The sequence below is a fragment of the Ruditapes philippinarum genome, unplaced genomic scaffold, assembly GCF_026571515.1.
Source record: "Ruditapes philippinarum isolate M1 unplaced genomic scaffold, ASM2657151v2 ctg7709_1_1_1_1, whole genome shotgun sequence".
Classification (NCBI taxonomy): domain Eukaryota; kingdom Metazoa; phylum Mollusca; class Bivalvia; order Venerida; family Veneridae; genus Ruditapes; species Ruditapes philippinarum.
In genome coordinates this window covers 14,759-40,186 of record NW_026856004.1, presented here as the reverse complement: position 1 = coordinate 40,186, position 25,428 = coordinate 14,759, and the positions used below count along the sequence as shown (strand labels likewise).

At 30.7% G+C, this 25,428-nt stretch overlaps 2 protein-coding genes across 2 annotated transcripts; both read right to left on the bottom strand.

The window, feature by feature from the left end:
* Nucleotides 1-4,130: 4,130 nt before the first annotated feature.
* On the bottom strand, nt 4,131-4,694 carry LOC132745092 (snaclec coagulation factor IX-binding protein subunit A-like). The gene has a single exon (XM_060733918.1). The coding sequence runs from the start codon at nt 4,692-4,694 to the stop codon at nt 4,131-4,133; it is 564 nt and encodes a 187-aa protein (XP_060589901.1).
* Nucleotides 4,695-11,645: 6,951 nt separating this feature from the next.
* Nucleotides 11,646-13,783, bottom strand: LOC132745091 (uncharacterized). Its single transcript, XM_060733917.1, has one exon. It carries the CDS (start codon nt 13,697-13,699, stop codon nt 12,947-12,949), a length of 753 nt encoding a protein of 250 aa, XP_060589900.1. The 5' UTR covers nt 13,700-13,783; the 3' UTR covers nt 11,646-12,946.
* Nucleotides 13,784-25,428: the final 11,645 nt, after the last annotated feature.

Here is a 25,428-nt window from a genome sequence, read left to right as displayed (position 1 = left end):
TATAAATCAACTTCAACAATTTTCATCCTTTTTACGATAACCAGATGTTTGTTATTTTAAACAGAGTAAGCACTAAGCTCTGTAAGCTTATGATATAATATGCACACATAAATACATGTAACATTTACTTGTTATTTAATAACTGGCCCGAGCTTTTTATAAATTAAAGTGACACAATGCGACTGAAGGTTTACTTCTTGAAATACAATCAAAATAGATGCAGTGCTTTATGCAAGGTTTTATATATTAATTATCTATAATAATTATATTTTTGAAACTCCAATAAATATCCTAACGGGTTGTGCTAACACAATTCGTGAAATGCCTAAGACACAGAATTGTCATCTATCTCAGCTTGAACATACCTGGCATACTTCATTCCCTACTCTACTTTAATATGTTTACTCATGACGTACCAAATGATTTCAATTATCATCAATTACAGATGACGTCAGGTGTTATTTACGTGGACATCTAAAACAATTTACTTCCAGTCATGTGCCCTTAGAATTACATTACAAAAAATATTATTATTGCTAGAGTGTAAATAAGGTGTTTATTAGTTACTTAATACCGGTTTAGTTGTCTGAATGAGAAACACTGGTCCGCTACTGCTGCTCACGTACTTGATTTCGTGAATCTAATTGCATTTCTAATCCTACTACGCACATATTATAACCCCAGATGAAATTAATGTTTATATTCATTGAAAAAACAAATACAATAACACAATAACAACAGACAATTAATTTACATGTTTATTTTATAAATTCAATCAAAAGCAATATCAAACTCTAAACATTATCTGTAAAAGTACAAGAAGAGTGTATTCTATATGAATATGTGAAAATTAATCACAATAAAGCAAACAAAGTATCTAATGATCATGATAAATAATAACATCAAGCAGAATGATTGTCATAAGAGACAATGCTTGTCAAACTAGGCTTAACTTTGTTTCCAGATTTTTATACTTTACAACAGCAGGTGTCAAGTGCTGTGTGGCAGCTTTAAAATGTTGCCCCGTACTTCACTTCAGTGTTGGTCTAATTTTCTGGTCCTTCGGGATCATTGATGCCAGCACTATTAAGTGTTAAAATTGAGTTACGCACACGCCGGTGCCAGGGGGTGTGAGGGATGCTGAACGTATTCATTATCCCTCATGTACACTCTCAATCAAACCAAGTCTACAAGTCTCTTGTAATTTTCTTGTGATTTATGCATCCGAGGGATCACTTTGTTTCCAGATTTTTAAGATATACAAAATCAATCTTAAACAAAGATATTTTGTTAGATTTTGGCAATTACACGCCCGTTTAACTCACAACGAGTGAAAAATGTCCATCGGTTAAAATGTTGTGAGCAACTTCCGTTCCTCGTTGTGAGCACCCATCTTTGACGTGTGACACGATAAACAAGATGACTTTTTCATAATTTTTGAAGATTGCAGACATTTATGTAAAAATATCGAAATGCAGTTAGCTAGCTATGTGTTTTCCGAGTATGCACATGTAAAGATATTGTCTGTTGGTGGACAATTTGATGGAAATACCGTGCGACGCAGTCACTCGGGGTAGGTGGAAAACTGGAGACAACTTCTCTTTGGACCTAATTCAACATTGAAAACGTCGATTCTGGTGACGTTTTGTGCATTCTTACCTAAAACAGATGCCCACAAGTCATCAGCGTAAATTATTATCTGAAAGTCTTTATAGAAACCAAGATATATCCTTTTACTTTAATCCTCGTTGTGAGCACCATAACCTCGTTGTGAGCAAGACAAGCGCAGTGCGTGTATGGTTTAAATATGTTATTCAGATGGTGAAAATATAATTTTCAATATACCACAGCAATTAAAACGTTTTTGCACAGCAGCATTTCTTTGCACTTGACGTTGTGCATACCCCAAAGGGAGGCATATTAGTTTTGAACTGTTCGTCTGTCAGTACGAGCAAATATATGATATTTATGAGCTTCATTCCGTAGTTAAATAAAGACCAAAAACTCATAAAATTCAAATTAAGAGCTATTTTTTGAGCTAATTTTGCTAATGGACGTTAGTCCAGGTGGTGTTTATGAGCTGATTTGCCTCATAAATATCATAAGATGTTACGTCCGTCAATCTGTCCGAAAATTTTACATTGGCCTTAACTTCCTTATTAGAAAACGGATTTGATTCATATTTGAACACAACATCCCTTAGCACCTTCCCACGGACCTGTTTTTGTTTACCTTAACCCCTGAATGGCCTTTACCTCGAAGTTCAAATTGTCCAAAAACCTTTAAGATTGGCCATAATGTCCTGGCATAATGTTTAGGCACAACACATCTTTGGACAAGGCCTTTCAACTATCCTATTTTATTTGAACTTGACCCCTGAATGACCTTCACCTTGAAGGTCAAATTGTCCAAATACTTAAAAATTGGTCAAAACTTCATTATTAGTAAACGGATTCTACTCATATTTTGAAACAACGCCCCTTTAGGCAAGATCTCCAAACTGATCTGTATTTTTTTATCTTGTACCGTGAATGACCTTCTAGAACATCCAAAAACTTTAAGATTGGTCATCACTTCTTTATAAGTAAGTTGATTTAATTCATATTTGGACACAATGCCCCTTTGGACAAGACCTTCCAACTGACCTATATGTATTTCACCTTGACATTGAATTACCTTCACATTGAAGATCTAATTGTCCAAAAACAAATAATCTATCTGGTCCTTAAATCTAAGGACAAAGCACCACTTCAGGGGCATTGTCAACTTACCGTGATAGTTCTTGTTTTACATAACTTGGTCAGTCTTCAGCTCAGGATAAACATATGTATGTGTGTATCACACAGACTGTGAAATTGTTGAAATATTCATAAACTCCCGTGATGTTCACTCGAGCCAAACCAGAGTATATGAAATAAAATACCTGATTTACCTACACTGATTAGTTCTTCTGGTAATCTGATGACTTATGAATATGAAGAATAATTTTCAAAAAAAAATTTTAAAAAGAAAAAGAAGAACTATTGCAAAGAAAAACTTTTGTACAAAAACGTTTTGATTGCTTTTGGTAGATTGAAAATTGTATTCTTGCCATTTGAATTACATATTAAAACCAGACAAGCACTGCGCTTGTCTTGCTCACAACGAGGTTATGGTGCTCACAACGAGGATTAAAGCAAAATAGAGTATATCTTCGTTTCTACGAAGACTTTCAGATAATAATTTAACACTGAAGACTTGTGGGCCTCTGTTTTAGGTAAGAATGCACAAAACGTCACCAGAATCGACGTTTTCAATGTTAAATTAGGTCCAAAGAGAAGTTGTCTCCAGTTTTCCACCTACCCCGAGTGACTGCGTCGCACGGTATTTCCATCAAATTGTCCACCAACAGACAATATCTTTACATGTGCATACTCGGAAAACACATAGCTAGCTAACTGCATTCCGATATTTCTACATAAATGTCTGTAATCTTCAAAAATTATGAAAAAGTCACCTTGTTTATCGTGTCACACGTCAAAGATGGGTGCTCACAACGAGGAACGGAAGTTGCTCACAACATTTTAACCGATGGACATTTTTCACTCGTTGTGAGTTAAACGGGCGTGAATTATACTTGCACCATGTTAACCTGGCAATATAGTTCATACATGTACATTCGTGTCACAGAGTACAAAATCATGAAATTAATCACTGAAAAGTTCGAAAATGAACTCGGTTAAAATTAGTATAAAAACTATAAATTTCAAAAGAAGAATTATTATTCAAATTTATTTCTTGCTGTCTCGGAATACATTGTTTGATCATTAACATGGTAAATGTTTTTCCAGCATTAGAATCACAACTTTACACTGTTTGAGTAGTTTGAACTAAGATTCTCAAAATAATATATTGTTGACATCTATGAAAAAGGAAACATTATTATAATTTTCATCTCAGCAAATTGTCTTTCGCCTATCACCACAACTAAATCACTTTCAATATTTAGCAAGCGTTTTGGGATAACAGTAGCAGCATTATAATTTCGATATTTTGAATCACATCACGCGGATTTTCTTAGAATAAAATCTACACCTATAGCCGAGGTATGCCTTGATTCTCGACTTCTTTAAATTTTCTTCCTGCAGATACTATGGTATTTCACACAGAAATGGATATTTACTTCTACAGGATAAGTTAAACCATTTGAGGTTTTCTAATGCAAGGCACAATCTTGAACTCTCTGATCTTGGATAGCCGGAAAACCATTTAAAGTATCCGCTATTTGTTCCATATTTATATTCCCAAGGTGACGTAGAACTTTTTCGATGGCCTCCAATGTTAATATCAATTACAGAAAAGCCGCTCAATATGGTCTTAACATCTGAATACTTCAGGTCTGAGTTGATGTTAATCAAATGTCCTCCGTCTTCATTGCATTCAGCTTCTGCATCATCGTGATGTTTTCGTGTTACTTGTAGCTTTATACAAAATCCATTGGTAGTCAAATTGTAGGTATTCGGACACATCGTTTTGTTTGTAACACCCTCACATAAGCCGAGGTCTGTCTCCACCTCTGATATTTTGCCATTTTCACTTGTTTCACGAATACACTCTCTACTTCGATTTCGAATTCCAAAATGATTTGAAATTTTTACGCCACATTCAGCCCATTGTGTCCATCCAGAGCATTGATGAAGATTATTCATCGCCATTCCTATGAAAGTAAGCATGGGCTTGTTTAAGCGTCTACCCATCTGTATCAACGTTTCGCTACTTATACTTTCTCCATCAATACCCGATGTTTCATCGTTTGCGTCACATTGTATTATTTTATTCATCAAAATAAGCACAAAGACCAAGCTCGTTAGAAAGTTGTCTGTAAAACAAAACCACATTTTGTATTGTTTCAATATTTCTATGCTTAAAACGTTAAAGATCAAAGTCTGTCGTTTAAATGCAGTTTCAACGTCTCAAGTCAATATATTCCATGCATGTAAAAGAAAAATCCCTTGAACAAGATTAAATACATTTTCAATGTGGAGGATTCATAAAGTGTTGGATTTGTATTGGTGTCATTCGGTATTTGCACAGCTGAAACCTCATGCAAATCTTCAAATAGAGATGTTTATTACTAACCATGTATTACTGACCTATACAATAGAAGACACTTAACACTCATCGATGAGTTTCATAACAATTTAATAAAAATATACCATTTATTTACTTTTTTCGTTTTTCTCTATTAACTTAACAAAACATTTTGATATGATTTTTAAACTTAAACTGTATGTTATTGACAATTGTTGATTTAAACTCCTAGAAACCTAATCTTTTTAAAACTGATACATGTATTACACCTTATACTCATTTTATTTATGTTGTACTACATAATACTTCTTAATATTATTTCATTCCTTCAACTTTTCATGTATATGTGCAAGGAACAGAATAATTAATTATAAAATGTTGTTTTTGTTTATTGTCTCTTCCGAGTCGTTATTTTTCGTATTTGAATGCTTGGTACATTTTCAAAAAATTCTAAAATTATTTTTAAACTTTATCTGAATATAACAAATTGAATTATATTTTTAAGCTTTCTTTTAATTAATTTCTATATAAAACACTTTTATCATTTAAAAAAGTACACGTGTAAAATAGAGAAAATAAAAATCCTATGAATATCCAACACGACAAAATTGAAAATGTTGCAGGCTCAGTTTGATTGAGCCTGTTCAGGGACGGTACTGTCTAGTGCAAACTACCGTCCATGCCCCCTAGCACCGGCTTAAGCAGAATTCAACATTTAAACATGAAATGCTAAAATTTTGAATTAAGAAACAGCCGAAGGTGTGTTCATACGGCGGTAAACTGGAACCGTCAATTGATACTCCTGTGCCATTCCATGAAAAGCGGTGTATGGTCCCCAAGTACTAGAAAGCGTTAGTCTAAACGAGAAAACAATGGGGGGGAGGGGGGGAACTAAAGAAAATGGAATTTTGAGAGGGGATCTAGGTCATGAAGCTTGCATATCACAGATAAGACGTCAAAGACAAAGTTAAAAAGCAGGCAACAATCCTATGGGTGATTCAACATTATTCAAGTAGAAATATTGAAACCACACAACTATAAATTCCAAATAGTTAAAACTAAAATGTACCACAAGCATAACAATAATGTCGTTCCGAACGATTTTAAAGACTTTTTTGTCTTCTTTTGATTTTGTTATATGGAACATATATTGCAATATCAGACCAATAGCTTTTCTGCAATTTGTTGATCAACCCTCAGTTTTGTAGTATATCCTGTTTACTTGAATATTTCTGAAAACTAGCATATGCTTCTAATTAGATGTTTGAAACGAGAATGAAGTACAGTGAAAAGGAAGTTTTATCTGGTATTAATAACTCGTATAATTGCTTTTACTGGGAATTCTGATATTTTCCCATGGAAAATTGCAAACGCTAAGACATGTAGTGTCTATTTACATTATGCAAGGAGGCATACAAACTTCGTTTTTAAAAGTATTTCCAATTGTTTTTAATATACCCACTAAAATAAACATCAATCTGAGTTGTACTGTGATGTATTAAACAGTTTATTTCTTTAAAGAAATTGCCACAAATACTTAATGTCCATTAATAGTTTTATTAAGCTCTGAGACAAAAACTAAAACAACAGTAATAACAACAAAAGATTAAAATAATAAAAAACAAACGACACAAAGAACGAAACAAAACAGGTTAAAATCATTATAAAGTTCTTAATCCTAGTATACTTTTCCAATGAAAACAGTTATTACCTCCTTTTTTAAATTAACATAACAACTAAAATAAAAAGAATAACGCTTAGTCGTTGCATGTAGATAAACCATCTAAACGGCATTTTGCTTTCCTAAGGGAGGTAACTTTGCACATGTCTTTCATTACATTACCATACAAATTACTTACCTTGTTTATCCAAATATTTTGACAGGTTTGTATCGATACATCAATCATTTGAGTCGATGTCAGACACATATTGATCACGTGATATTGTTATGTTTGCATGATGTATTTACTTTACAATTATGAAAAAAATGTCTTTAATCCCTTTAACTTACCATGTGTTTGTTATCTAAATTACCATACTAGACTGTGTAACCTGATAATATAATACGCACACGTAAATCCATGTAACAGTTACTTGTAATTTAACAACTTGCTCGAGCTTTTTAATTAAAGTGACATAATGCTCATCCAGCGGTATACAGTGACAATCGCAACTTTTCGGCCCTTTCCGTCAGTCTTCACATTAGCCATAATCTCTAGAAATCTCATAGCCTCTACTTCCGAAGTTTGCCATTTTCTTATGATTCAAAAAAGCCCTGCTACGATGTATTATTCTTTTTTTTTCATGCCAAATCTAGTACATTGATATGAGCCCATACAAAACATGTGATTTTTATTGCCATTCCAATTAAAGTAAGCAGAGGTTTGTCCCATTTGTATTAACATTTTGTCACTTAAACATTCCCCAAGGATATCCGAAGTCGCATGCCTGTATCACAACCTACTTTTTATTAATTAAAAGAAGTATCAAAGTCAAGCTCACTTAAAGTATGTTTCCATTATGTACCCATATTTTATATTGTCTTTTACCTTTATAGCTAAAAAATTAATACAATACAATTTTACTACTGTTTAAATATTTACACACGTAAATGGTTCTTCTGAACCCCGATATTCTACAAATTGACTATATTTTATAGCCTGTCGGTGAAGGGAATATTGAAATGACGATGTCCGTCTATGTCTGAAGCCATACACGGTTTGTGCATTTTTCCCTGTATTTTGGATAGGGAGGAAAACACCACATGGTTTCATAAAAGTCCACAAGGTGATGCTTTGCAAATACTATTAAAGGGACTTTTTGAAACGCTTTTCACTAATATCGGGCTAGGAATTGCACACAATAGAATTTATTTTCAATTTAAGTCTACGCATGAAATTTCTTTATTATCATTTGCAGATATATCCATATTAAGTGCTTCACTTGATCAAAAATGAATTTCAAATTTTATGATTTTAGTCTCATTGACCCCATCAACTTAACATTCTGAACTTGCATTTCTGGGTTATGTCCCTTTTATAAATTTAAAATAAGCATTTTCAAAAATGAAAAACCTCACTTTATGCAAATGTTATATGTTTTATAGTTATGCAGTTAAGTATGAATGTATTTTGTAATAATAAAACGATGTTCATCAAATTGTTAAGGACAATTTCAGCAATTGTTTTAAATATAGCCCTTTATGAAATAAAATTAGTCATTTATGAAGCAAATATCTCTGTCGAGAGCCACATTTTAAGTATATGAGACTACAACAAAGTAACTTAGCCTTTTATAAGGATTACAATTTGTTATACACAATTAAGTATTTGTTTTTAAAAAACAGTGCTCTCTCGGTTTTTATAATCAAATAGAACTGATTCTAATTTTGTTATCTTAATATAGACTCTGATGTTTTTAGAAATTTTATTTCTATTTGATTAATGCATGTATGACTCACAGCTAGCTGTGGCAAATAAAGCAGAGTTAATATCTACATTACAATTGTTATTACAGAAAAATAGTAATTTGCTTGACACTTGGCCATGTATGATTACAAATAAAGATATCAAATTATTCCTATTCTAATGAACCCGATGCTTAGAAGTTGCTATCAAGTGAAATCAAGTGACTATTACGTAAGTGAATTCAACAAATTAAAATAGTTTGAGTCTTTTTAGGAGAGTTTATAAAATATAAATTTAAGTGTTTATACATATATCGTATGGAATTTTGGTGTTCACAAGTTGAAATATATTTCTATCTTACACTAAACTAAACAAATTTTCTTTTTATCATATGCAAAGAAACGTTTTAAAAAGACATTAAACCTAATACTGAATGAAAAGCGCGCCAAATAATAATACAACGTGACGTCATTTACGACGTCACGTCATTAAGTTGGTACCAAGTTCTGTGCACGCTGGTATTTCACTGAAACAACGTAAGGGGCTTAAATTCAAAAACAGTGAAATTATCAAAGTGGTAATTTCACTGTTTCAAACAGTGAAATTACCAGTTTTTATATCACTGATAAATTTCAATAAACCACCGAAAAGCATGTAATAAAGCCATATAGTATACATAAAGTACACGTTCAAAAACAAGAATATACTAAAAGGTTAGCACGGGAAGTATAAGGATGAATTTTGTTTCTGTTTCTATTGCAAGATGCAAAATTAACTATTAAATATTTGAGACAAACCAAAAGAAAATGATATTCATTTTCGACTGGCATTACAAATTCAAATGTGTCAAAGTATCGATGAGGTTCTTAGTCTGCAATTTAGCTTCTGAAATTTCATTTAGTTATTTTTCAGCCACAAATTCATGTTTAAATACAGAGTAAGAACACAGTTTTGGTGTGTTAATGATGCATGTATACCACGACTGTGTAAAATTATCTTGTATTCGCTGTCTAATTTGTGTCAAATTTATTACGTCAGTACTTTAGTTCAGCCACAAATCAGGATATTCCGCATTATAAAACATTCTTTTGAATAATTTTAGTAAATAAAGGGATATTATTTCATATAAATATTAAAAAAGATTTCTGCAATTAGCATATCATTGCAGGGGATTTCCCCATTGATTTTTGATAATAAAAACATTTCTTATCTCTATCTCTGTGATATCATGATAGAGAAAATCATCATGTTCATAGGGATTTATCAAAGTTTTGTTCTCTGATCGGTGAACCAAAAAGAGTACTAAAATGACCTTGCAAGTCGCTTGCAGTTAGATTGTTTGATGCTTGAGTATTTTTCTTTTATTGTTTTTTAATCACTTTCCGAAATTGTTTTGGTTCTGATTTAGCCATGCTTGCTATCTTATAGCGTATAGCCTTTTGTGCTTAAGTTTTGTTTTATTATTTTGCCTCATCTTAGTTCCGGCTTAATTGCGCATCAAATTGTTTCGGGCTTAAGTAAATTCTTTCCTTAATAAGCGACATTAATCGTTTAACCATACTGCTTTTTTATGCCTATTGTTCTTACTCTTATATTCATTATTATTATATTTACCCAATACGTTTAAGGCACATGTTTTATTGTTTAAGTGAAAAAATTCATTGAGTCATCAATACCTGTATTCAACACATTTTCACATATCTCTACTATGCGAGCGTAGAAAATTAATGAATGATTCACGCTTATTTTCGAAACACCACGTGACTCGTGGTTGTTTTGCAAACAATTGCCTTTTAAAACAATTTTGATAGGTGAATGATCCGAAAATTGATTTGCATGTAGAATTTCAAAATCTGATATTTGAGGGATATATTTGATTAATGATAAGATAATCTACCAAACTATTTCAATTTAAAATCTGAAATGTAAATTCTCCTATAGATTTATCTCTAGGTAATCTGTCATTAACAATTGGTAAATTTGAAGCTTTACACAATTCTATCAATCTAGTACCATGATTATCTAAGGTATTTTCTTTACTTGTTCTATTAAGGGATAGAGGTAAAAATTGTTCAAAATTTCCATTGTCAATATAATTAATGAATCAATCTATAGCTTGTTCTACCAGATCAAAAAAATCTATATCAAACTGCTTTAATATATTTGAATTCCTAGGTGGCAAGTAAACATTACATATATAAAGATCATCATCAACTGACAGTAAACTTTTACCTATTTTCAGCCCAATATTGACATTACTTCGTTTTTTTTAAATTTTCAGCTTATCTTTCAGAAGTTTTATTTTTATAATAAATGGATATTCCTCCACTATTACGACCCTTGGTGGTGTTTCTACATTTAGATCCATACAAGTGCTCACTAAATTAATAGAATGTATTTCGCATAGGTATGTCTCTGATAGAATTATAATAAATTATGGTAATTAGATATAATGTCTATATCACTCTTGATCACTTATCTTTTTGCAAAGTCTATTAATATTCAAGAAAATTAGAAGACAATACAACATATATACATATAATCCAACCCAACGAATTGAGAAATGCATTATTCAAATTACCCAACGTTTCATCGTAAAATTGAGTACTAATAACAATCCGGTTTGTCACGGTTCGTGAATGAGTTTTTGTTTGACGGTATTGATTGTTAAGATCAATTAAAGCGAGATTTTCTACGTTACCAGTTACCTTTTTCCCTTGTAATACGTTTTCGTATGCGGCTTTTATCCTGCCAACCTTATATACTTTTAGATTTAAGATTTCCCATTCTCAATCATATTTGAATCGACAGTATGAACAATTTTTTATCCCTTTTACGCTTACCAGACGTTTTATTTTAAACAGAGTAAGCACTAGGCTGTGTAAGCTGATGATATAATACGTACACATATATCCATGTTACATATATTTGTTATTTGATAACTGGCTCGTGCTTTGTTTTAATAAAGTGACACAATTCCCATCCAACGGTATACAGTGAGTGACCAGATGAAAGACAAAATAAGTTTTCATTTCACCTAAATGTAGCATTGAGTGGGAAATGAGAATAACGAAAAATGAAGATACGGCTGAACGTTCACTTCAAAATAATAATAATGTACACCTTTTTTTCGAAATATATTGAGGTACAAATAAAATACAATCAAAATAGATGCAATGTTTTTATTCAAAGGTTTATATTTTTTAATTTTTTATCAATCATATTTTTGAAACTCCTTTAAAACAAATACCTTAACGGAATGTGCAGATACAATTCGTGACAGAGTTAAATCAATATCAGCTTGAACATACCTTGTATACTTCATTCCGATAACATATATACTATACTACATGTTTTATATATTTACTCATGACATACGAAAGGATTTCACTTATCATCCATGAGAAATGACGTCATATTGAGTAAATGTTATTTACGTGAACATCTAAAAGAATTTACTTCCTGGCATGTGCCCTTCGAATAACATAACAAAAATCTTATTATAGTTGCTAGAGTGTAAATAAGCAGTATTTTTACGTGTTTTATTATTTACTTAATGTCTGAATGAGAAACATTTGACCGTTACTGCTGCTCACGTGCTTGCTCTCGTGAATCTAATTGAATTTCTCATCCTTACTACGCACATATTAATTAACCCTTGATAAGAAAATATTAATTTCGATAAGTTTGAAAAAAAAACATATGACGATTTATTTGCATTTATCTACAAAATTCAGTCAAAATTACAAGTATACATACTTTTGTGAATATATTGAAAAAAAAACAACAACTAAAAATGCACAACAAAAGTATCTAATGATCATGATTAATAATTTCATCAAGTAGAATGATTGTCATAACAGACAATGCTTGTCAAACTAGGCATAAATGAGATACAAAATCAATCTTAAACAAAGATATTTCTGTAAGATTAAGGCAATTATACTTGCATCATTTTCATCAGGCATTAAGTTAACACATGCACATTTGTGTCACAGAGTACAAAATCATAAAATTAATCACTGAAAAGTTCCAAAAAGAACACGGTTAAAATTGGTGTTAATATTAATGGAAGAACTATTATTCACATTTATTTCTTGCTGTCTCAGAATCCATGTACAACGTTACTCTTTGATATTTTATTGTTAAATGTTTTCCAGCATTAGCACCATGATTTTTGCACTATTTGAGGAATATTAACAAAGATTATTAAATTTGTATACGGTTGACATCTATTAAAAGGAAACATTGTTATAAAGTTCATCTCAGCAAATCGTCTAACACCTATCAACATAACTATATCTATTTCAATATTTAGCAAGTGTTTTAAGATAGCAGAAGTATCATTATAATAAAGCCGATGCTACAATTTTTTTTATCAAATCACGTGCATTTTCTTCAAATAAAATCTATGTCTGTAGCCGACGTATGCCATGAATGAAACTTTCTTATCAAATTTGTTCCTGATTTTACTTTTTTGGTATTTCACATAGAGAGGGCCATCTACTGTTACAGGGTAAGTTAAACCATTTGAGGTTTTCTAATGCCAGGCACAATTTTGAATTCTCTGATCTTGGATAGCCGGGATACCATTTAAAGTATCCGCTATTTATTCCATATGTATATTCCCACAGAGACGTTTTACTTTTGCGTCGGCCTCCAATGATAATATCAATTACAGAAAAACCACTCAACACAGTCTTAACATCAGCATACTTCAAGTCTGAGTTGATGTTGATCAAATGTCCCCCATCTTCATTGCATTCAGCTTCTGCATCATCGTGAGTTTTACTTGTCACTTGAAGTTTTATACAAAACCCATTCGAAGTGAAATTATAGGTCTTTGGACACATTAATTGGTTATCCCTACCTTCACACAAGCCGAAGTCTGTCTCCACCTCTGACATTTTGCCATTTTCACTTGTTTCACGAATGCACTCTCTACTTCGATTTCGAATTCCAAATTGATTTAAAATTTTCACGCCACATTCAGTCCATTTTGTCCATCCAGAGCATTGATGAAGATTTTTCATCGCCATTCCTATGAAAGTAAGCATGGGTCTGTTCAAGCGTTTACCCATCTGTATCAACGTTTTGCTACTTATACTTTCTCCATGAATACCTGAAGTTCCATCGCTTGCGTCACATCGTATGATAATATTCACCAAAATTAGCATCAAGATCAAGCTCATTAGACTCGTGCCCGTATTACAAAACCACATTTTTTATCGTTACAATATTGTAATGCTTATAACGTTAATGCTCAAAGTATGTCGCCTAAATACAATTATGACTTTTCAAGTCAATATTTTCTATGGATATAAAAGAAGAATTCCTTGAACAAGATTAAATACATTTTCAATATGGGGGAGTCAAAAAGTGTTGGATTTCTATTGGTCTCATTCGGTATTTGCACAGCCGAAACCTTATGCAAATTTTCAAATAGAGATGTATATTACTAACCATGTATAACTGACCTATACAAAAGGAGGCACTTAACACTCATCGATGTTTCATAACTTTACGTTATAACCATTTAGTGAAAATATACCTTTCATTTATTTTTCTTGCCTTTCTCTATTAGTTTAACAAAACATTTTGTCAATGATATGATTTTTTAACTTAAACTCTATATTACTGACAATTGTTGATTTAAACTCCTAGAAAAATTAACCTTTTTGAAACTGATACATGCATTACATGTTATACAATGTACATAATTTATATGTTTGTCCTACATAACACTTCTTATTATCAATTTCATTCATTCAATTTTTCATGTATATGTGCAAGAAACAGAATAATTAATTCTAAAGTGTTGTTTTTGTTTGTTGTCTCGTCGTTATTTTTCGTACTTGAGTGCTTGAGTACATTTTGAAAAAAAAAATTCTAAAATTATTTTTTAACATTATCGGCATCAAACACATTCAATTTTATACTTTTCAGCTTTCTCATCAAACATTTTCTAAATAAAACACTGTTATTTTTTTTTTAAAAATACACGGGTAAAGACTTTTGTTTTCTTTAGATTTTGTTACATGGATCTTATATTGCAATATCAGACCAATAGTTTTTCAACAATTTGTTGATCAACCCTCAGTTTGAAGCACAGCCTGTTTACTTCAATATTTCTGAGAATTAGCATATGCTTCTAATTAGATGTTTGAAACGAGAAAAAAGTGCAGTGAAAAGGAAGTTTAATCTGGTATTCATAACTCGTATAATTGCTTCTACTGGGAATTTTGATATTTTCCTATGTATCTGTTTTTTACGCAAAAAAACGTGTATATTTACATTGCACACGAACGCATATAATGCTCGTCTGCACTTTGCTTTTAAAAAACTCTGCCAAATAAAAAAAATAAAGTCGATGTTGCACTGATCAATATAGACAACATATTATACAAGAGGTTTAACAAAGCTGTGTAATAATATATTAATTGATAGAAATGTCTAATCCAGTCCATATATTTCTTTATTGGATAGAAATTGCCTTTCATACTTCCTGTCAATTAATATATTTTTAGCTCTGAGACAAAAACCAAAACAACAAGAACAACAAAAAAAAACAAAAAAAAAACAAGAAAAACAAGAAAAAAATATAAAAAAAATTAAAGAACGCAAAAACAAACGAAACAAAAAAATGGCTAAAATAATTTTAAACTTATTATTCCTAGTATACTATTTAAATAAACCCTCCTTTCACCTCCCCCCCCCCCGGGAAAAAGATATGATCTTGGTCGTTTTATATCTATATTTCAACAAGATCATTCCATGTTTTTTTGCAGTTATTACCTACTTTTTTAGATAAACACTTTATTAACACTTTATTAACATAAAAACTAAAATAAAAAGAATAAGGCTTTGTCGTAGCATGTATAAAGTTGATAAAAACTTTTATCTTGAAACTTTTCTCTTAAAAATTCATCTAAATTCCCCTGGGAGGTAGCTTTGCAAATGTCTATCATTACATTACCATACAAATTACTTCCCTTGTCTATCAGGTGCGTATCAATACAACAATAATCTGAGTCGATGTGACACAACTTGATCAGGTGATACGTAGTTATGTTTGCAGGATGTATTTACATTACAATTATGAAAAAAATGTCTTTAATTCCTTTTACACTAACCATGCGTTTGTTATTTTAAACAGTTCTTTTGTTTTTTGTTTATTTGTTTTAATTTTACACCTTTTTAACAGTATTTCAGTCATATAGGCGGGCAGTTCTAAATTACCATACTAGACTTTGCAAGCTGATAATATAATACGCACACGTATATCCATGTAACATATACTTGTTATTTAACAACTTGCTCGAGCTTTTTTTAATTAATGTGCCCTTCCAGCGGTATACATTGACAATCGCAACTTTTCGGCCTTTTCCGTCAGTCTTCACATTAGCCATAATCTCTAGAAATCACATAGTCTCTACTTCCGCCGAAGTTTTGCCATTATCTGATGTTTCAAAAAAGCACTTTCTACTACGATGTCTTATTCTTTTTTATGTCAAATTTAGTACATTGTCATGAGCCCATACAAAACATGTGATTTTTATTATTGCCATTCCAATTTAAGTCAGCAAAGGTTTTTGCCATTTGTATCAAAGTTTTGTCACTTAAACACCCCCAAAGATATCTGCAGTCGCATTGCCTGTATCACAAGTTACTTTTTATTCATTAAAATAAGTATCAAAGTCAAGCTAATTTAAAACATGTCTCAATTAGGAAACCCACATTTTATATTGTCTTTTATCTTTATAACTTAATATTAATACAATAAAATTCTACTAATGTTTAATTATTTACGCACGTAAATGGTACTTTTGAATCCCGATATTCTACAAATTGACTTTATTTTATAGCCTCTACAAATTGACTTTATTTTATAGCCTGCCGTTGAAGGGGATATTGAAATGACGATGTCCGTCTATGTCTGAAGCCATAAACGGTTTGTGCTTTTTTTCCTGGATAGAGAGGAAAACACCACATGGTTTCATAAAGATCTACAAGGTGATGCTTTTTAAAAACTATTGCAACGCTTTTCACTCACATCGGGCTATGAATTGCAAACAGCAGAACTTATCTTCAATTTAATTCTAAGCATGAAATTTCTTTATTATCATTTGCAGATTTTTTTCATTTTAAGTGTTTTATTTGATCAATAAAAGAATTTCAAATTTTATGATTTTAGGCTCATTGACCTCAGTGAGCAATTTAACAATCTGGAATTGGATTTCTGAGTAATGTTCCTTTGAAATTTAAAATAAGCATTTTCAAAAATGAAAAACCTCATGCTTAGGCAGATGTTTTATATGTTTTATTGTTATGCCATTAAGCATGAATGTATATTGTAATAATAACATGATGCTTATCAAGTTTTGAAGGAAAACTTCAGCCATTGTTTTAAATTTAGCCATTAACGAATTAAAATTACCCATCTAGGAAGCATATATCTCAGTCGAGAGCTACATTTTAAGTATATGATATGACTACAACAAAGTAACCTAACCTTTTATAAGGTCTACAATTTGTTATACACAAATTAGTATTTTTTTTTTGAAAATAGACTGTATTGTTTTTTTTGAAAATAGACTCTGATGTTTTTAAAGATTATATTTTTATTTGATTTATGCATGTCTGTCTGCCAAAAAAGTTTATCTTTACATTACCCTTAATTTTAGTAGGATTCAATGAATATGATCATTTGTGCATAAATGTGCATGATTTTACTTTACTTGAATCCTGATATTGTTATTCCTAAAGTTAATTACTTAAAATGACTGACACAAAAATTTTCAATATCAATTATATCATTATGTCATTTTATTACAGAAGAATGTAAATTTGCTTGACACTTGGCCATGCATGATTATGAGTAAAGATATCATATTAATATTCATTCCTATTCTAATAAACCTGATGTTTAGAAGTACCACCAAGTGAATAGTATCATAATGCGGTTATATCAAATGGTTTAAGTTTTTTTGGGAGAGTGTATAAAATACAAAATAAAGTGTTTGTACATACATTTTATATAATTTTACGCAAAGGCCGTTTCCATGGAACCCTTTACCGTTAAACATGTTTTAAGACATTACTTGCTTGGCCTCACTTCTTGAACAATTAATAGTAAAACCAGATTATTTGATTTTTTTTTGCAAATGAACACATGCATTTGAATATTTCTGTTTACTACGGTAAAGTAATATACAGTTATAACAGGCTTTACATAAGTTGTCATATTTTCCCACGAACCTATTTCTCATGAAATACCTGCAGCAAGGAGATTAATTCAAATTTGTACCACATGTGTAGTTACATTAAGTTTAAATTCTTATTCTCCACTTCCCGTGAACATGGCATAATATACTGACTGGAAATATAGTTAAATTAAGATTTCGTTACAGCTGCTTTCCTCCCAAACAATATCTACATTTTCAAAAATCAAACTGATGAAAACAATTGATAATCATTATGCCCGTTATGATTTGCAACCGACTTTGTTAACTCTATAAAATTCCGAAATAATGTGCATAACTCTTTAACAGACTGACCAATGGCTATTTATGCATAGTTTGATACATTTTAGGCAAACTTTATGTGAATTGTTAGTGTTTGAAATGGTTTTAGTTTTTTTGACTTCTTAGAACCTGCTCCTCACAGATGTTGATTTAAATTCATCAAGGGAATTACAGCATATTTGATTAGTTTTAATTGACATATGTGAAGTAAAAACGGTGGGAGACAGAGTTTTAAAGTTATCAAAAATTCGTAGCTTACGGTGTTTTGATAGTTGTAAAGATTCCAAAGCACAGTGAATGTCTTTACATGAGGTAAACTGACAGTGTTGTGCTGCGTTAATATGAGAACATCACAACATCTATACATCTTATTCAACACAACAAATAAAGCAATTCATAATGTTAAGTACTCAACATTACACATAACATCGTATAATTGAGTACCAATGTCCTAACGGAAATTGTATAACAAAACCGGCTTGTCACGGTTTGTAAGTTTTTTGTTTGTCGGGTATTGATGGTGGAAATCAGTTCTTGCAAGATTTTCTACGTGCATGGCAGTTTTAAAATTCAAATTTAAGAATGCATATATTATACTTTTCAGATATGAATGTTGTGATATCAGAGTAAGAATTAGACACTATATCGGTTTTTTTATTCATATAGAGGTTTAAGGGCAATCATGGCCTTCTTGCCTTTGATAATTGAGCGAAATTGGAATAAATAGCAGAAAATTTGTCCAGTCTCTCTATGGTGAGTCATGTACAGTATTTTCCATTTATACAATAAGTAATCAAACTGACAACTTGAATACACGGTTTGTGAATTTTAAACAGAAAGTATTTTTAGAAAAGATAGTCGGGCCAACTTTATCTGCTTTTACTTGCAAAAATCATTTCGCATTTTTATATTGGTAAAGAAATAATAAATATAAATTAAAATAACTGAAGAATCTCATTAGAAAGTGAAAGAACTTAAAATTATTTGAAACTTTAGAAACAAAACACGTTTTCGGAACTCCTTTAGATTATTTAAATTTTAGGCGCATAAACCATTTTCAGAAATCCTTTATGTTAGTTAACTTATTTCAATTTGGTCAATGAGAATCCCAGATTTCAGTTTGTAATTTTAAAATGAGAAATACAAATTATTCTTATATTCAGTTCTTAATTAAAAGTAAATCGTATAGGACATCAAATTGACTTTAGACGGCTTTCGACCTTGTGAGCCTTAGTTACCATATGATTATCACTTTTTAGTATATTTTGTTATCACCATTTTCATAGTTTCCGCTTTATGTGACCTAATTGAATGTATGCAAGCTGTAAAAGATATATTTTAAGGCTTTTGGATTTCGGTTGAGTATCTTAGAGAGACTAATAGCGGAACAAATGTAAAGTTATTTTTCAAACATGACATTCAATAGTTTAAACGAATAAAACGCAAAGTTAAAACATACAATTTTATATACAGTTACTGTATTAATTTTTTCCATAAAGCTATCTGGCGATGATAGGAATACAAGCATGCCGACAATTTACATCTAAATGTATCATACAGTGAACGAACATACCTTACATTATATTATAATTCTCATGTATTTTTATAGTTTGAAAGTGATTTAGGGCAACAATAACGTTTATTCTTTCTACAACAATTAACAAACATAATTTTGAACTTGTTTACAAATTAAGAGACATTAAAGAGATATGAAATTTTATATTAATTCTACTATTATTATAAATTCTCTCTCTCTTGTACTGTCTTGATAGTTATCTTATCACTATATTATGCAATAATAACAACATGAATGCATTACTTACATTAACGTATAAAATATATAAAGAACGGTGACATGTTCTAAATAAAATTTCTAAAAAATATCTATGCTCCGACAAAAATATCAAACAAACTTACACTAAACATACAAAATATGAACAAACTGACAAGAGTTATCCAAATTTTTTTTTTACAAACTATAATCTTACTAGGTATGATAAGACAAGTATGTATAGAATGTATGTTTATATTTACTTGTCGACGGCCACATTAAGAGAAATATTTTGTTCACTTATGGTAGGATGACAATCAAGCCATTCATAAACTTGACCAATTTTTAAACAAGGAGTGTCATTTACCAAAATATTCCAATATTTGTAGTTAACAAAACCAACAGCATAAATTGGCATAAATTGTGGCGAACAGAGCAATCCAAGATGGCGTCAAAGATGGCCGCCAAAATTATAAAAATTACATCTTACTTACTAATACTTAATTTTAAGCAGTTTAAACTACACATGGCTACATATATTTCCAAACCTTTCATGTAACTAAATGGGTGGGGGGTGGTAGATTTTGGAATTTCGGGCAAAACAAAACAATCAAATAATAAATATCATAAAGAATAATAAATATCATCCCTTTTTCACCAAATAGTTTGAATACAATAAAGGTGCATTTGAATGACATAACAAAATAATTCAACTGAAGGTCATCAACTTTCTAACAAGAAGATTTTAGCATTCAAATATGAACATTATCAAAGCGCAGAACCAATATTTAAACTGATAAAGATCCCAAACCGTAAATATCTAAGGTCTTAGGCTGATATCGTATAAAATAGATTACTTTATTCAAAATTGGATTAAATAACTGACCTCTAATGCCGCCTAATTGTCAGAAATCTACAAAATGATTATGTATTGTGTGTTTATAAATTAAATTTTATGTTTAAGATATATTGCATCTTGTAAGGCGGTCATTTCTACACTTTTTATTAAAGGGACTCCACTGAGGTTTTTTTGACATGATGGTGCTGAAAATATTTTTTAAATAGTTTTAAATGTACCATTTGATGTAGGTTTAGACCACTAATCTTTGTGTAAATTTTCAGATCATTCGCGCACTTCGTTTTTCCGGAATAATTATTCAAATTGTAAAAAAATGACCCAAAATGAAAAGTGTTTAAACGCTTTCACTCAAATCGGGCTAAGAAAAGCATATAAAAACGATTTTTAATTTATTTCAAAGTATATTTCTTAATTTTTTGCATATATTTCTGTTTAAAGTGCCCCAGCTCATCCATGTAAGAAATTCAAATGTTATGATTTTAGACTTTTAAACCTCAGAACCCTTTAATTCTTTTAATGACAGAAAAACAACAACAAAAAACATGCCATTCACTTGCATTGGTAGTAAAGTTGGAATGCAGAATGTTACTTGAGCAGTTGCGGTATATGGTTAAAATGAAATACAACAATATACACGATAGAATATAACAACATAAAAAGTCACATGTTGCATTGCGGACATTTGAATTAATTAAATACATGTGATAATGATGACGAGTTTTGTAATGTTTCAGGTTGAATTGACATGATAATATTCTGTTAATATAACATACATAAAACATGTTTATAAGTATTTGAACATTTCAATATTACAAAATAAATATAGTAAATTATTGCAATTTTTATCATTTATGTAAATAAAAGTCATCTTCACTATTTTTACAATTGTCCTTGTAAATTATTATTATACATATCCTGCCATGACGATGACGTCACAATATCATATTTCATCAAATGAATTTGCGGACATTAGACAAAAAATTCAGGAACTTAATTAGCTTTTCATGATCATTGATGTGAGAATGATAACCTGGCTACCGTATGATTATAATTACAATAAAACAGATGCATATTATTGTTGTTGTTGTTGTTTTCTATTCGGTTTAAACAAGCTATTTTCAAAACTTCGCATATAATTTTAATATTAGTAGACTTCATGTGACTGAGCCACTTTCTCTTAGGTACCGCTAATTTCGTGAATTATGCGCCTAGACAGCACATGTTACTTCATTACACCATCAAGTAACAATACAAATGATGTTTGTTCCCTTTATTCAGTTTAAGTGCGTTGGCAGATAAATATTCAAATGTAGACCATTCCTTACAAATATTTGCATAAAAAATAAATAAGTAAACTAAATACCATTTATCAATTCTTGATTCATCAAAATAAGCACCAATATCAAGTTAATAAATAAATTGACTATATTACAAACCACAGATTGTATTGTTTGAATAGTTTTATATTTATAACCTTAGAATTCAAAGTCTGTCGCTTAAATGAAATTTCAACTTTTCAAGTCAATATATTCTTTGCATATTATAGAAGAATTTCTTGAACAAGATTAAATACATTTTCATTGTGGAGGATTCAAAAAGTTTGGAATTGCAATTGTGGGTATTAGCTTTTTGCATAGGCGAAACCTCATGCAAATTTTCAAATAAGGATGTATATTACCTTATATTGGATTTTGCCAGGGGGTTCTAGATATATATGCTATTAAATCTAGGTATTGTCTGCCATTCCAAATGCTGTTGTGCATAAAGGCTTTTCAAAAACATTTTCTCATTGAAGTCAATATAGTATTTCAAACAAGGCATGAATCATTAAATGATAAGCTTTATTGGTATTTGAAACAGAAAACGACATTGATTTTATCATCAAAGAATAAGCATTTTCTTATTACAGTTGCTTTAATTTCACACGGAAAATGTATTTAACATCACACGATAAGTATTTTCTTTCTAAAATTATATTTTTTTTTCACACAGAAAAGGGCAATCACAATCACAGGATAAAAATACTGTATTCCTTAAGTATTTCACACAGACAACATATCATTAACACAACATTAAAAAAATTAAAAAAAAAGCTTGCATCTTTGTAGACTGAATATAGAAGTGATATGCCGTAAAAATTCCTGAAACGTTTGTTCGCAAAACAGCATGTAGTGATTGTGTTTAGGGTGAATTCGGGAGATTTTCTTTTTATATGAATTGCATTATCAGTTGTATTAAGTATTAAACATGGTTTAAAATGGTATTAACCTGGTTCTTTATTTCTTTCTGTTTTACTAAATCTCCAGTTAGTGCATTTTTTAAAAAAAATGCTTACCTTGGAAATGATATACGAGAGCTGTTCAATATAAAATGAGACTGTCCTCATAGATTTTCATTCTAACATGAAATATAACAAAATGCGGTATCATCATTAAATATAACTTATTCTTGTTCAGATTACCGGCATTGGTGGAAAAAATATAACGCAACATAGAAATTATGATCATTTTAATAACCATAGTAACACGTTATCGCGCCTGTCTTATAACGCCGTAACTTATAATATAAATAAAAGTAAGAAACAATTTTTGCAATAACGTAAAACTCCGCCAATTGTTTGTACGTTTTATCAATGAAGTCATGTGAAACATTATGTCAGTTGGTGGTAAAACGTTGATGAAATCAGCATTTGTTCACGGTTACCCTGACACGTTGTCATGTTAAGTTTTTGACACAATAACATCTTTTATTGCGAGAGAACATTAAGTTTTACTTGCATTTAGGCAAATCGGCGACGGAAACATTAACAATGTTGCAAGAGGCTAAGAGGAAAGACAGTGTATGTCGTACGTTAGTATTAAGGTGGCACAAAAAGTTTTTTGAGTGACACCCAACATAGGTCCGGCAGAAGAAAATCCTTGAAAGCGTCAAGCGTCGCGTCGATTCAATGAGCGCTTGATGCGGATAGACGTTTAATGGTATTATAAAGTCAACAACAAGTGAGTGGTATGAAGACATTATCATCAATCATTTGGTTGCATGCCACCAAAGATGTGTTCTGCATTCGGAATCATATGTTGAAAAGCTATGAATGTGATAAGACATTATATCGACGTTAACTGCGCGAACGATGTCGCTGACGTCGCGACATATTGTTGTGCGGGGGGCGATAGTGCAAAAATGACTTTCTTATAAATTCTGCAAATTTAAAACAGTTTTAGGGATTACTTTAATATTTTCATGTTGTATCCAGAAATGAATGAACTTTGAATGAATCAAATAAAAAATTTGAACATAGTATCATGATATATTGAACAACCCTCGTACAAGTGTAAAAAGCAACAAAACAGTTGATAATCCATTTTATTCTTTATGTTAAAGTAATCTAAAATATCTGAAAATCAATGTGATGACAAGAATTTATATTTTGTTGTACTAAACCAACTGTTTACAATTTATATATAAAAGTGTTGTAGACAATGATTTGAAAAACAACGCACTTATGCTCTGTTAAAAGGGATACTCAAGCAAATTAATGACAAAAATATAAAAAATTATCTTATGAACTCAAATTACGCTAAAATGACATTTTTAAAGTCCCAGCATGAATTTCTGTAATATATTCTATATATATTTTGTGCTAGAGCATTAACTCTATATATGTTGAACGAAATTTAGATTTTTTTTTGGTTTAACAAAATCACATTGTTTTCAAATTTTCTAATACAAATAGCTTTTCTGATGTACAACATGTCACGGAGCTTTAACGGATTAAAATAAACGTTTAACTCATGTTTGAATATCATATTCTTTTTATAATTATCTAATTTTATCTACCTAATAAATAACATGCCAATGAGCCAGTATATAGTCGATCGTTCTAAAACTTAACCGTTGAGAGAGTTGACGACTGAAGCAGTATCACTCACTCGCCAAATTTAATATGCTAGCATTTAGTCTTCGTTGACGGGGTGGGGGGAGGGAACCAGGACAACTATGATCAATATAACTTGACGAATTATTATTATTACAAGTTACAAAGCCTAAAACCTTGCCCACTATCAGAGAGGCAGTTCTACCTCAACCCTTAGCTCAACACAGACCCTTCTATATTCTAATGACGGGAACCAAATTCGGGCAGGGAACAAGAGGTATCATTTAAAATACGCAACGGAAATTATTTTGGCGCTACGGACGCAGCGGATATGTAAACAATACATAACAAAGAATTGATTATATATATATATATATATATATATATATATATATATATATATATATATATATATATATATATATATATATATATATATATATATATATATATATCAATTTATTCATAACTTTTATTTGATATTACATACATATTTTCGCTATTTGTAAAATAACAGACAGTTCGTCCTCAAAATCATTTGAACATTATCATTATGCAATTCGCACGAATATTTAAGTGGACATATTCTCGGCACATATTGTCTTGAATTAATTTTAAGTAACCAATCATTTCAATTTCTATTGTTATCCACTTTATTTTGCTTCGACCAGCGCAAAAGACAAACATTTCAGAATTTCAAACACATACAAAGAACATGGAGAAAAAAAATATTAGTGCTTCGGATATTCAACTGTAATAAAGAACGATTTTCAATTCTGATTTTGTACATTACCTGTGCCTGTTCACATCATTTGGCGACGTCTTTAATGTGCAGCATCAACATTTAACTTGTTTAATACTTTATAAAGAGAAAAAATTTGTTCCTGTGACTGCCTAGTGTATTCATTTTGAGGACATTGACA

Excerpts from the sequence above, each read along its gene's own strand:
- LOC132745092 (XM_060733918.1), bottom strand. The coding sequence starts at position 4,694 with ATGGCGATGAATAATCTTCATCAATGCTCTGGATGGACACAATGGGCT.
- LOC132745091 (XM_060733917.1), bottom strand. The coding sequence starts at position 13,699 with ATGTGGTTTTGTAATACGGGCACGAGTCTAATGAGCTTGATCTTGATG.